This window comes from Centropristis striata, chromosome 6 (genome assembly GCF_030273125.1).
Source record: "Centropristis striata isolate RG_2023a ecotype Rhode Island chromosome 6, C.striata_1.0, whole genome shotgun sequence".
In the NCBI taxonomy this organism is placed as follows: Eukaryota; Metazoa; Chordata; class Actinopteri; order Perciformes; family Serranidae; genus Centropristis; species Centropristis striata.
In genome coordinates this window covers 22086924-22099893 of record NC_081522.1, presented here as the reverse complement: position 1 = coordinate 22099893, position 12970 = coordinate 22086924, and the positions used below count along the sequence as shown (strand labels likewise).

The window sequence follows — 12970 nt, the reverse complement described above, 5'->3', positions numbered from 1 at the left end:
TTGGGTCACTACTCTTCTAATGCACAACATGGGTGAAAAATGACCCATATCCATTTTTTTTAGCAAAGTAGCTTGCTAAGCTAACTGCTTAGCTAACTTCTTGGCTAAGTAGCTTGCTATGCTAACTGCTTAGCTAACTTCTTGGCTAAGTAGCTTGCTATGCTAACTGCTTAGCTAACTTCTTGGCTAATTAGCTTGCTATGCTAACTACTTAGCTAACTTCTTGGCTATGTAGTTAGCTTAGCAAGCTACTTAGCCAAGTAGTTAGCTGTGTAATAATACAAAAAGTTTTTCTTCATAAAGTATGAGAAGCAAAATGGAAATAATGATAATAATAATAATAATAATAATAATAATGATTCAATCATAAAATAAGTTGATATCAAAAGATCACAAGAGCACAGAAACACACAGCAGCATTAAATAACATGAGATATTAATGCATTAGAAGGGGGGTCAATATGTTGTGCATCAAAGGGTTAAACAGTTATTAGAGTTTATAGATTACAGTCATATTACCAGAACTGAATCATGATCTTTGTACCACATGTCATTTAAAAAACACAGTAGTTTCATCATTTGTGAGAGGACAGACTGTGCTATCTGTCTGCTCCCAGTGGGTCAAAATACAGAGTCCTGTGATCTTGGGAATGTGTGTTGGTCAGCACTGCTGGTGTTGATGTGGCTCTGAGGAACAGCTTAGGTTGAAGAGGTTTAGGGACGCAGCATGGCAGCCAGCACACTGCCTGGAGCTGGGGCTTCGGTAAGAGCTGGGAGAGCAGCAACAAAGAAATATCAATCAGAAATCAGTGATAATCATACAGTATGATCACTTTTGATCAGATACATCATTAACCCTTTATCAGGCAAAGAACTATATTTGGTAACTTCAGGTACACTGCAAAAAAAGAAAAGTTGGGTGAACTCAAAATTTCAAGGCAACAAACTTCGATAAAATTTTAAGTTGGACAATTAAACTAAATATTTTAAGTTTTGTTTTGGAGTTTGCTCAACTCTGAATTCTGATTTTTGTCAACTCAACTGTAAGTTGTACCAACTTATAATTTTACATTGTAATAACTTTTAATCCTTACTTCTGCTAACTTCTGCAATGTGCTGAATTGGCACGGTTGTAACGCCGCTATGAAATGTCAGCTAATGTTGCGACCACAATTTTGAGTTAGCATTGATACGCTAATGGCTACTCTTGTAGCTGTAACAAGCAGTGCCGCTAGCATCAGTTAGCCGCTAGCATCAGTTTGCCGCTAGCTTTCGCTAATGAATTTCACCGCTTTCCCGCATTTCACAACAAAGAAATAAGAGTTAGCAGAACTATTGTCTCTTGTTTTGAACCCCAATTTAAAGATATAAGTAACAACAACTCACCAACTTGTTTTTGAGCAGACAACTGGCTTCCTTTGTTGTGCTACATTATTGCCCTAAATGTCAATAGTTTATATTTCCAAGTTTTACCAACTTAAATCACTGTTTTTAGGCCAAAAAATACAAGTTGGCTTTTTTGCAGTGTATTTCAAGAAAAAAGTTGCAAATTTACTAGATTAAAGTGGCAGATCTACAAGAAAAAAAGTCACAGATTTACGAGAAAAAAACTGGGGAAAAAAGCAACTTTTTTCTTACAGATTCACCACTTTAAATCTCATAAATCTGTGCATTTTTTTCTCGTAGATTTGCCACTTTAATCTCGTAAACTTTTTTCTCAAAATATTATTTTCGGCTGTTTTTTTACACATTCTGGCAGTATGTAATATTCTCCAATATTCTCCAGGGTTAAAATTTGGAATTTGCAGTGCCCTTTTAAGGGTAAGGTTAATTTCAGTATCATATCATATTATTGTATTTTTGAAAAAAAAAAAAAATACTGCATCTCATAACAATACAAAACTTAAAAAAAATAAAATAATTTTATGTAAGTTTAGTATATAATTATGGAAACAACTGCCTGATTACATTTGTTAATATGATGAACTTTGTGTGGATGAAATGGAAATCACATTAAGCAAAGTGCTTTAGTATTGACAGTTGGTTAAAAGACTTGATAGTTATTGTCAGTGGAAACTGCATGGGGATGATGGACCCTGAATCCTTATGAGATCATAAATTGAAAATAATCTTTATGATTGAATTGTACGGTAATTGTTCAGCACCGCACCATCCCCCCTTGTCTGTTTTGATCTGTACAGTTCATGGTCTTGTACACTATTGTTTCATGTGAAGATTGTTTATCATTGTCTAACGTATGATGTATGTTAGTGTTTTGTCCCCCGTCATTTACACGATCACCCATAAAGTTGGAATAAAATATATATATATATATATATATATATATTTTTTTTTTTGCCTCTTTTCATACATAACTTTTTGATTGGCTGAGATTCCATTTCTTGTGTCTTGTGTCTTATTTATGTCTTGTGATGTATTCTTGACAGATAAAGTTTATATCTTCTCAATCATTATTAAATTGATCTCTTCCAAACATATCACAATGAAAATGAAACCACAATGAACAGAGGGTTGTGTCTGAAAAATTATTCCAACTTCATGGGTGACCGTGTATTCGAATGCTAGAGCTACCAATATATATATATATATAAATGTATTGCTCTGTTGTTCCACAGTATTGAAATGTTTACTGTTTATATATATATTATATATATCCGCAATTCCGACTCCCTCCACGCCTTCAAAAACCAACTCAAAACAATACCTGAACTCATAATCTCTCATCTCTGTTTAGTTGTTTTCTTCTGCATTTTGTGTTTGTGTGTGTCTAATTTCCTGTCATGTAAAGCAACTTTGAGTACCTTTAAAAGCGCTATAAAAATGTAATGTATTATTATTATTATTAATATATATATATATATATATATATATATATACTTTGTATATATACATAGATCATATTTATTTATTTTTTCTTTGAAGAGTAGTTGTTATTGTGACTGGTATATGTACATGTACAAATTTTCATAATTTATTTTTGCTTTCATTTATATTAAATATTAGACTATAATTAAGATGGACCAATATTTTGTGTGGTGTTACCTCATAGTAAAGCAGCTGATGATTGGCTGGCTGTATGTGCTGGTTTGCCATCAGTTCTATATCCTTCAGTGTTTCAGCCTTCCTCCATTTGGCTCTGCGGTTCTGAAACCAGATCTGAAGCACAAATGACACATGTCAAATACATTCAGCTAGAATAACATATACTCACAATTTAGCCACATATATGTAAACAAAGTTAAGACCTATTTTGTTTTGTTTTTTGAGAACTAATCATCATCAATGATTGATACACATTTTTCCCTGTAATGTGTTACTGTGTGTGCCATTAGTTTTCTTTTGTTTAGAAATAAATATAGGAATAAATGAATATGTAAGTAAATAATAAATAATAAATGTGCCATGTAAGCAGCTGTCCAAAGACCATTACTGTTGTTTCATGCATGACTATTTAGTGTAATCACTATTCTTTAAGAACATTCACTGATTGGATTGGTAGATACCCCAGTTTGACTTATTGACTTTTTTACAACTAAAAAGAAATGCCTGCAATAATAAGCTTGCAAAAAATAATAAAATAATGTGGCCATTATTGATTGATTGACCAAACCTAACTATAAAAGGAATAAAACAACACAGGTTCGCCCAGGAAAATCAAATTCTTGCTAATGTGCAAATTGAAATGTTTAATAATAATAAATTCACATTATAAAATATTGCAATACATTAAATTTTACATGAATTAATATGTTAGTATTCCCATGGTGAAAGTATAACAAAAACTGTGACTTATGGACATCAGTGTGCATACTTGCTAATTTCTAAAGACTATTTACAAATGATACTAATTTCTAAAGACTCACAAAGATAATAAAAGTCAAACAAATAATCTCAAGTTAATTATGAGCTGATGAGCTGTATTTCCTACCTGTATTCGGCCTTCAGTCAGGTGCAGGCGGGAGGCGAGCTGGTCTCTGCTGTTGACGTCTGGGTAGTGACTCAGCTGGAAGACTTTCTCCAGCTCCTGCACCTGGAACGGTGTGAACGTTACCCTGGTTTGCCTCTTTTTCCTCTGACCTGTAAACAAAAACATTGTCAACAACACATTCCTCATGAACCATCATTCAAGTCAAGTCAAAGTTTATTTATAGAGCACATTTAAAAACAACCTCAGTTGACCAAAGTGCTGTACAGTTATTAAAATAGAAAAAATCATACACAACTGGGTATAAATAAAAACAATAAAAAGAATAAAATACTGAAAACAGTAAAACAATAAAATAAAATAGAATAAATCATACACAACTGGGTATAAATAAAAACAATAAAAAGAATAAAATGCTAAAAACAGTAAAACAATAAAATAAAATAGAATAAAATAGTAATAAAAACTCAATCCAAAACAGAGTTAGAGATAATTCAAACATTCTTCTTACTTCTATTTAATATGTTAATACTCACTCATGCAGTCTGTGGCAGCTTTTGGAGCCTCTTCAAGTAGTCTAATTTGTGGCGTTTCTGTGGACACAGAAAGAAATCTTTTTTTGTAATAATATTTTAACCGTAACTATGGCGATAAAACATAATAAAAACGTTAATAAAAACATACCTGAATCTAAGAGTTGATTAGATTTTCTGGTGTTCTCTTTGATGACAGACCAGTTACGATGAACTCTTTTCTCTTTCCGGACACACATTGGCCTCCGCAGAATTTCTTCAATCGAATGGGATAATTTTTTGTGTGGCTGAGATTCCATTTCTTGATCCATGCAGGACTCTTTTTCTGAATCTCCTCTATTCCACATTCCCATCAGTTTAAGCACCTCCGTCATCAGATGTTTCTTTATAGAACAGACTTAATTCACCAGTATTCAGGAACTCAAAATATCCCAAGCAGAACACCTCTCTCGTGCTCTGACTTCTTCTTCTTCTTCTTCTCTGGTTTCTTTGTTGCACTCTACCAGGTGAGGACAGTCAGCCTGTGTTTGACCTGCATCACATGGTCATGATGAGGGAGGAGCAACAGGCAGTATGTAACAGCATACTTCTAGGAAAGGGTTTTTTTTTCTTCTTTTTTTCTTCTTCTATCAGTGTCTCTTAATAAATTATAATTCAAGGCGTGCTCATTGTAAATATGTAATCTTGATATTATTATCTGCCCTTATCGCTCTTTCACACACAGTTTTTACTGCTTTCAGTGTAAGCACACTGTAATAAATTGCTGTAAGAAAACAGCCAAATTGTGACAGTAACATACTGTTTTCCATTAAAAAGTTATTATACTGTAGAAAACAATGCATTCTGGGCAATATTTATAGGTAGCTTGCCGGTTCCCATAAAATATATGATATATGAACTGTAGATGATATTTTCTAAGTCTCTCCTTGTACACATTTTTAATGGCTGTATTTTATTTAATAACTCATTCAGTATATGGTATATTAAAATTACTGAGGTGACAGTGAAGACAGCGCTTAATTCGTAGTAATTGGCTTTCAGACAGTAATATGCTCTATTTACAAAAAATGATCAAACAAACAATATTGCAACTAGCTTCAGCACTATACTGTGTTTTAGTCTACTGTAAAAATCAATGAAATGAAGGATTTTACTTTAATTCAGTATGTGGTTTTATCACAGTAACATAGTGTAAAGTAGATAACAGTAAGGGAACTTTAAAATTAACAGTAGAATGCTGGCAACCCTGCTGCCAGTATTTTACTGTTAATTTACAAGACAATTGTTTACAGTGCAGCATGAAAACAATTTCTTGCATTGTTGGGCAAAAACTCTCAGACATAATCTCTGTGGTTCTGTAGATTGATTAACACCTGCATAATATTAACTGTAAAACATATTTTAACTGTCGCTTCTCTTTCTTATCATCAGATTTATTGAAAGGCGTATCTTTATCACCTTGGCCTCAATATGCCCTCTCACACTTAGTTCACCTTCCAGACACAGTGGGAACACAAGCTGGTGGTGTGTCAAGTCATGTCATGTGTTTAGTATGTCTCCATCTAGTGCTGGGAGCTCTTCACTGCAGTCCTCTTTAACTCCCTGATAAGAATGTCACTTTATGTGTTTCAGGCTGAGTATGCTCCCTCTGCAGGGTACACTGTAAAAAAACAAAAACAATAGCTACTCAATAAAATTTAGGCAACAGATTGCACACAATATTATTAATCTAATAATACTATATAATAATACCACTATAAATCTAACCACGTTACATGTTGAGTTAATAACAACTTAACAGGAAGTGCCTGTCAGTTAAAAACAGACTTATTCTATTGTGTTGGATTCATTCAAAATTCTCTTGATTTAGAATTACATACACATACATATTATATTTACTGTGATCAAAATAAGTAGATTCTATCTCAAACATTTTTATATTAAAGTTACTTAAAAAACTGCCTCAAAATCAAGGACGCATTTATATTTAATACATTTTATCAAATATATTAAGTGAAATGAAATGACTACAGAATCATTTATTACAGTGTAAGGTTACAAAATTCTGGGAATTTTCGAAGTTGGAAACAGGAATTTATGGGAATCAACAGGAATAAACAGGGAATTTTCAAAATTTAAGGTTGTCCCTTAACAAAGAACTTACATATAGTTAGAGAGGAGAATATATTATAGTATAATCTTGACTAAAACAACCAAATTCCATGCAAATACACTTGAATATCTCGGTAACGCTTTATATTAAGGTCCTTGTAATAACCATTAATTAACAAGTAATAAGGCCCTTGTAAGTCCTTACAAGATGCTTATTAACATTATTGTGTGTTTATAAGCTTATATAAGTGTTAATAATGGCATTACAAACACCCATGACCCACCCATTATGTCTTTGCCATGCCTTTATTAATCTTATTTTGTTTGCTTATTGATATTAAAATATACTTTATTGCTCATCTATTATAAGTTAACTATAAGTTAACTATGCTTTTTGCAACTACTGGATCTAAAGCGAGAACAATGCCTTATTACTTGTTAATTAATGGTTATTAAGGACCTTATTATAAAGCGTTACCCAAAATTCTGGGAATTTTCAAATTTGGAAAACAGGAATTTATGGGAATCAACAGGAATAAACAGGGAATTTTCAAGATTGAAGGTTGGCCCTTAACAAAGAACTTACATATAGTTGGGGAGAATATATTATAGTATAATCTTGACTAAAACAACCAAATTCCATGCAAAAACACTTGAATATCTCTGCTATTCCTCAATCACATGCACATAGCACACTGCTTATTGCAGGGCTACTGAGACCACGCCCCTAACGAGGCCACGCCCCCAACGAAGCCACGTAATTAGACCACGCCCCCTACATGCACTGGGCATTCCTCCATCACATGTTCAATTCAACATTTACATGTTTAATGGGACTTTATTGACACTTTTCCTTTTTTTTAATTTAACACTTTGAATGTGACTTTTTTTTTTTAATGGGTGGGGTTGAGTCAGGGGGGTGAGTAATATTTAACTCAACATTCATGTTTTTGTTGTTAAATGAAATAATTGATTGTTTAATAAAATAATTAAAATTTGATGAAAAGTTCTACTTACAAATAAATCTGTTGAATGTCATGTATTTTTTAAATTTGGAATACTTCCAAAATTCCCCAGCTTAACTTCCCACACACACACACACACACACACACACACACACACACACACACATGAAGTTAAAAATGATTGAACTAAACATTATTGACAGATGCATAGTAGATACATTTTCAAATATGGTAATACATTTTTTAAAAGTTTTTTATTTTATTTTGTCTTACACAATGCACAGCTATAGAAACACTCATGCAATCATTTATTGGTTTAATACAGCAGAATTTCACTTTCACCATGTAGGTGGTGCTGCTTTCTACCTCTTCAGTCACTCATGAGTCAAAATGTGACCAATATGTGTCTTTTGTGGTCTGGTTGTAATATAATGTGTGTGGAGTCATGGGTATAAACGTAACACAATATGGTGAAAAATAAACATTTGCTGAATGAAGGTTTAATTTACTGTCATAGATGTGTGTGGAAACAAAGGTTCAGCTTATTGTTAGAGGTTTTTTAAATGTACCCAAAGCTCCATTCTTTGTAAAAATTAGCAGGGTCACAAGATGCAATAAGTCACTGGATCAGAAGAAACCACATTTGAAGAGCTAAAAACTTTTGACTAAGGCAGTACACTGCAAAAAAAAGAAAAGTTGGGTGAACTCAAAATTTCAAGGCAACAAACTTCGATAAAATTTTAAGTTGGACAATTAAACAAAATATTTTAAGTTTTGTTTTTGAGTTTGCTCAACTCTGAATTCAGATTTTTATCAACTCAACTGTAAGTTGTACTAACTTATAATTTTACATTGTAATAACTTTTACCTTACTTCTGCTAACTTCTGCAATGTGCTGAATTGGCACGATTGTAATGCCACTATGAAATGTCAATTTTGAGTTAGCATCGATACGCTAATGGCTACTCATGTAGCTGTTACAAGCAGCGCCGCTAGCATCAGTTAGCCGCTTTCGCTAATGAATTTCACCGCTTTCCCGCATTTCACAACAAAGAAATAAGAGTTAGCAGAACTATTGTCCCTTGTTGTGAACCCCAACTTAAAGATATAAACAACTCACAAACTTGTTTTTGAGCAGACAACTGGCTTCCTTTATTGTGCTAACTTACATTATTGCCCTAAATGTCAATGATTTATATTTCCAAGTTTTACCAACTTAAATCACTGTTTTAGGCCAAAAAATACAAGTTGGCTTTTTTTGCAGTGTATTTTGTAGTATGTCATTTCATTGTTTTGCTGATATTTGACTGTGTTTTTGTGCCGTATCTATTTCAGTCTTATTTCTATCACTGTATAGTGCCAAGTTAACCCGGTCTGTTACAGGACAAAGGATCATGTTTAATGTGGAATTCCCATTGACAAAGAAGGGGCATACTCCAGTTAATCAGTGACAACTTCTACCTCTAAGGTCATTGATTCTTTATGTTCCATATTTATTATACAATCTTAATGTGATGTAATGTAAACCTTGAGACAATGCTGTCTCATCTGTGCAGTATTACTGTAGCAGAATCTTATCAGGTCTTATTTAAAAGTGCATGTGCCGGGCTGTGCAGAGATATTTAGAGAGGCAAGAGCTCTAAGTATATATATATAAAAAAATCCTGCTTTAATAATGGATCTACTTGTAGTGCTTTTACGTGTAGTGCATTTCCAATTATTATTGTGAAAACTTAAATCATCTCCAATTGAAGTTGAATCAACATATTCAACTATGAATGTAACTAAAGTTAAACACACAATGATATAAGTTATTATTTTGGATAATAAAGCATACTTTTTTTTTAACCTCTCTCAAACCAGCAGATCCTGTTCAGTACTTTGCCCTCTTGTTGTGTAAAAGATGCAGTACTCTTAATATGGGATAATATAAATTATAAGTCTGTTTGATGTAATTAGAGGTCGAAGTCAAGTCAAAGTTTATTTATAGAGCACATTTAAAAACAACCTCAGTTGACCAAAGTGCTGTACAGTTATTAAAATAGAATAAAATCATACACAAATAGGTATAAATAAAAACAATGAAAACAATAAAATACTAAAAACAGTAAAACCATTAAATAGTAATAAATAGTAAAAACTCAATCCAAAATCAGAGTTAGACATAAAAAAGTCAAATAAAAGGGTAAAAAATTCAAAAGAAAGCCAAGGATTCTTGCCTAGCTGGGACTGAACGCCAAGGAGAATAAATAGGTTTTTAATAATGTTTTAAAGTGCTCAACAGACTGTGCAGCTCTGACCTGGAGAGGTCGGCTGTTCCATATAGGCAATGCAACACTTTACCTCCCTGCACTACATTGATAGACTCTAAAGTCACTTAGAGCAGTAGTTCTCAACCTTTTTGAGTCACGACCCCCAATTTAACATGCATGTTGTCCGCGACCCCCGCTAACTGAACACAATCTCACACGCACACTTCCGATCATACAAACTCAGTTGATATGACAAACTTTGGACAAATAATGAAGCAGACAACAACTAAAACATCTCTCTGTCTGTGCATTCATGTATTTTTTTATATTTTATTGTTACTTTTAATGTAAGTGCTTTGCTATAAGTTTAAAGGTCCATTCTGACCTCCTGAGTTGGTAACAGTCAGCTTCAAGCCAGAGACTCCTTGGAGTAGTAACTTGGTACTTTGGGATTTGTCAGAAAAGACACAAAATTACCCAAAAAAGAACCAAATTGACCAAAAATTACATAAAATTAAGCAAACAAGGACTCAAATTGACCAAAAAATGACCACAAAAAGACACAAAATGGCCCAAAAAAAGACACAAAATGACCAAAAAAAGGGAACAAAATGACCAAAAAAAAAAGACACAAAATGGCCCAAAAAAGAAACAAAATGACCAAAAAAGACACAATATTACGGAAAAAAAATTGACCACAAAATGACCAAAAAAGACACAAAATGACAAAAAAACCCACACAAAATTACCAAAAAAAGACACAAAATTACCAAAAAAGACACAAAATGACCATAAAAACATTAAATGAACAAAAAGACTAAAACACATTAACACATGAACACTTTAACACAGTGGAGACAGAGCTGACTTCCAGGTTGAGAATAACTGCCTTAGAGAGGCAGAGGTAAAAAGTGAGTGTGGTGGCAATTTCTGGTGAATAAAGCACAGAGTCAAACAGCTGTCCTCTTAAATTGAATGTTAGCTCTGCAGAGGACTCAAAGCACACCACAAGAATGAAATGGGCAATAAGCCCCAATTATCAAGGATAACCAATCAGAACAATAGATTAGTTGTTCAGTCTATAAGAGGAGCCCATGTAAAGTGTCATATGTCATTATCATTATCATTATGTTCCAACCCACAACGTCCATCACAAGACGTGACAGAGGCCCATCAGCTTCCTCAGGACAGGACATTGTGTTTAGTCATGATTAAATGAGAATATGTGGTCATCAGCTGTAATCATATTGGAAATTCATTCAAGAAATATAAAATGAGAAATCATATGAGACATGTAAGCAAAAATTTGAAATTTGCAGTCCACGAGTTATTCAATTACAGATTTGAATGATATCCTGAACATACAAACCTGATCTCAGATATAGTAGACTGCATTCTCCTTAGTCAAATAGATATAAAAACAAGTGACAGTGTGAAAAAACACCGAAACACATAAATTAGAAAAAAACTGAATTGATTCATCATAAGATTCACATATCATAGGCACATGACTTAGCCTATACATGTTTCTAATTTATATTCTTAGTGTACAGTAATACAAAAATTTAGAATTACATACACATAAATATTATATTTAATGTGATCAAAATAAGTAGATTCTATCTCAAACATTTTTATATTAAAGTTACTTAAACAACTGCCTCAAAATCAATGACGCATTTATATTTAATAAATTTTATCAAATATATTAAGTAAAATGAAATGACTACAGAATAATTTATTACAGCAACGAGTTGATTACAGCTGAAGCGTCACTATGAGAGCTACGTATTGAGAACCAGCAGTCAGGACAATAACATTATGTTGCGTGATGGACGATTTGAAGGTGACGCTGAGTTACGCTAAATTATGTCAATATAACATGTCAATCAGTCTCAAAAAACTCACCATGTAAACGTTCCCGCTGTGTGTGTCTGCAGCATCACTGAATGACCTTTGACCTGCCGCAGGTCATCATGTGACGTAAATGAGGGCAACAATGTTGTTTTATTTATAACTAAATTATTAATCAGCATAAATATTCGGTAAGGCTTTATAATAAGGTCCTTAATAACCATTAATTAACAAGTAATAAGGCATTGTTCTCGCTTTAGATCCGGTAGTTGCAAAAAGCATAGTTAACTTATAGTTAACTTATAATAGATGAGCAATAAAGTATATTTTAATATCAATAAGCAAACAAAATAAGATTAATAAAGGCATGGCAAAGACATAATGGGTGGGTCATGGGTGTTTGTAATGCCATTATTAACACTTATATAAGCTTATAAACACACAATAATGTTAATAAGCCTCTTGTAAGGACTTACAAGGGCCTTATTACTTGTTAATTAATGGTTATTACAAGGACCTTAATATACAGCGTTACCAAATATTCTTACTTATTCTTACTTAAATAATTAATACTTAAATACTAAAAATTACAGTTTTTTTTTAAATAAAATAATTTTCTATTTTGTAGCACTGTAAAAAATATATTTGTTTGTTTAATTCCGTTTATGGGACATATTGAATTCTGAAGATTTCTGCAACTTTCATGTTTCGTTATAAAATAAATATTGATTCACAAGCTCTTATATTTGAAATATTATATTTGTCATCAAATCTCAAAAATATTTATACTGTTCTCATTTAACCCTTTATCAGGCAAAGAACTATATTTGGTAACTTCAGGTAATCTTTCGAGAAAAAATATATTACATACAGCCAGAATGTGTAAAAAAATTAAAAAAAACATATGAAAATAATATTTTGAGAAAAAAGTTTACTAGATTAAAGTGGCAAATCTACTAGAAAAAAAGTCGCAGATTTAAGAGATTTAAGTGGCAAATCTGCGCGAAAAAACTCACAGATTTACGAAAAAAAAGTGGGAAAAAAGCAACTTTTTTTCTCACAGATTCACCACTTTAAATCTCATAAATCTATGCATTTTTTTCTCGTAGATATGCCCCTTTAATCTCGTAAACTTTTTTCTCAAAATATTATTTTCATATGTTTTTTTTTTTTTTTTTACACATTCTGGCTGTATGTAATATCCTCCAATATTCTCTAGGGTTGAAATTTGGAATTTGCAAGTATTTCAATGGATTTAAAGGAGCTGAAAACTAGTTTTGAGACGGAGAAAATGCCTTTTTAGATTTT

General features: G+C 32.5%; 1 protein-coding gene across 1 annotated transcript; it reads right to left on the bottom strand.

The window, feature by feature from the left end:
• Positions 1 to 271: 271 nt before the first annotated feature.
• On the bottom strand, positions 272 to 9878 carry LOC131973030 (ALX homeobox protein 1-like). Its single transcript, XM_059334867.1, has 4 exons — positions 9857 to 9878; positions 3950 to 4098; positions 3064 to 3177; positions 272 to 770 (listed from the first exon to the last, which is right to left on the bottom strand). The coding sequence occupies exons 1-4, from the start codon at positions 9876 to 9878 to the stop codon at positions 600 to 602; spliced, it is 456 nt and encodes a 151-aa protein (XP_059190850.1). The 3' UTR covers positions 272 to 599.
• Positions 9879 to 12970: the final 3092 nt, after the last annotated feature.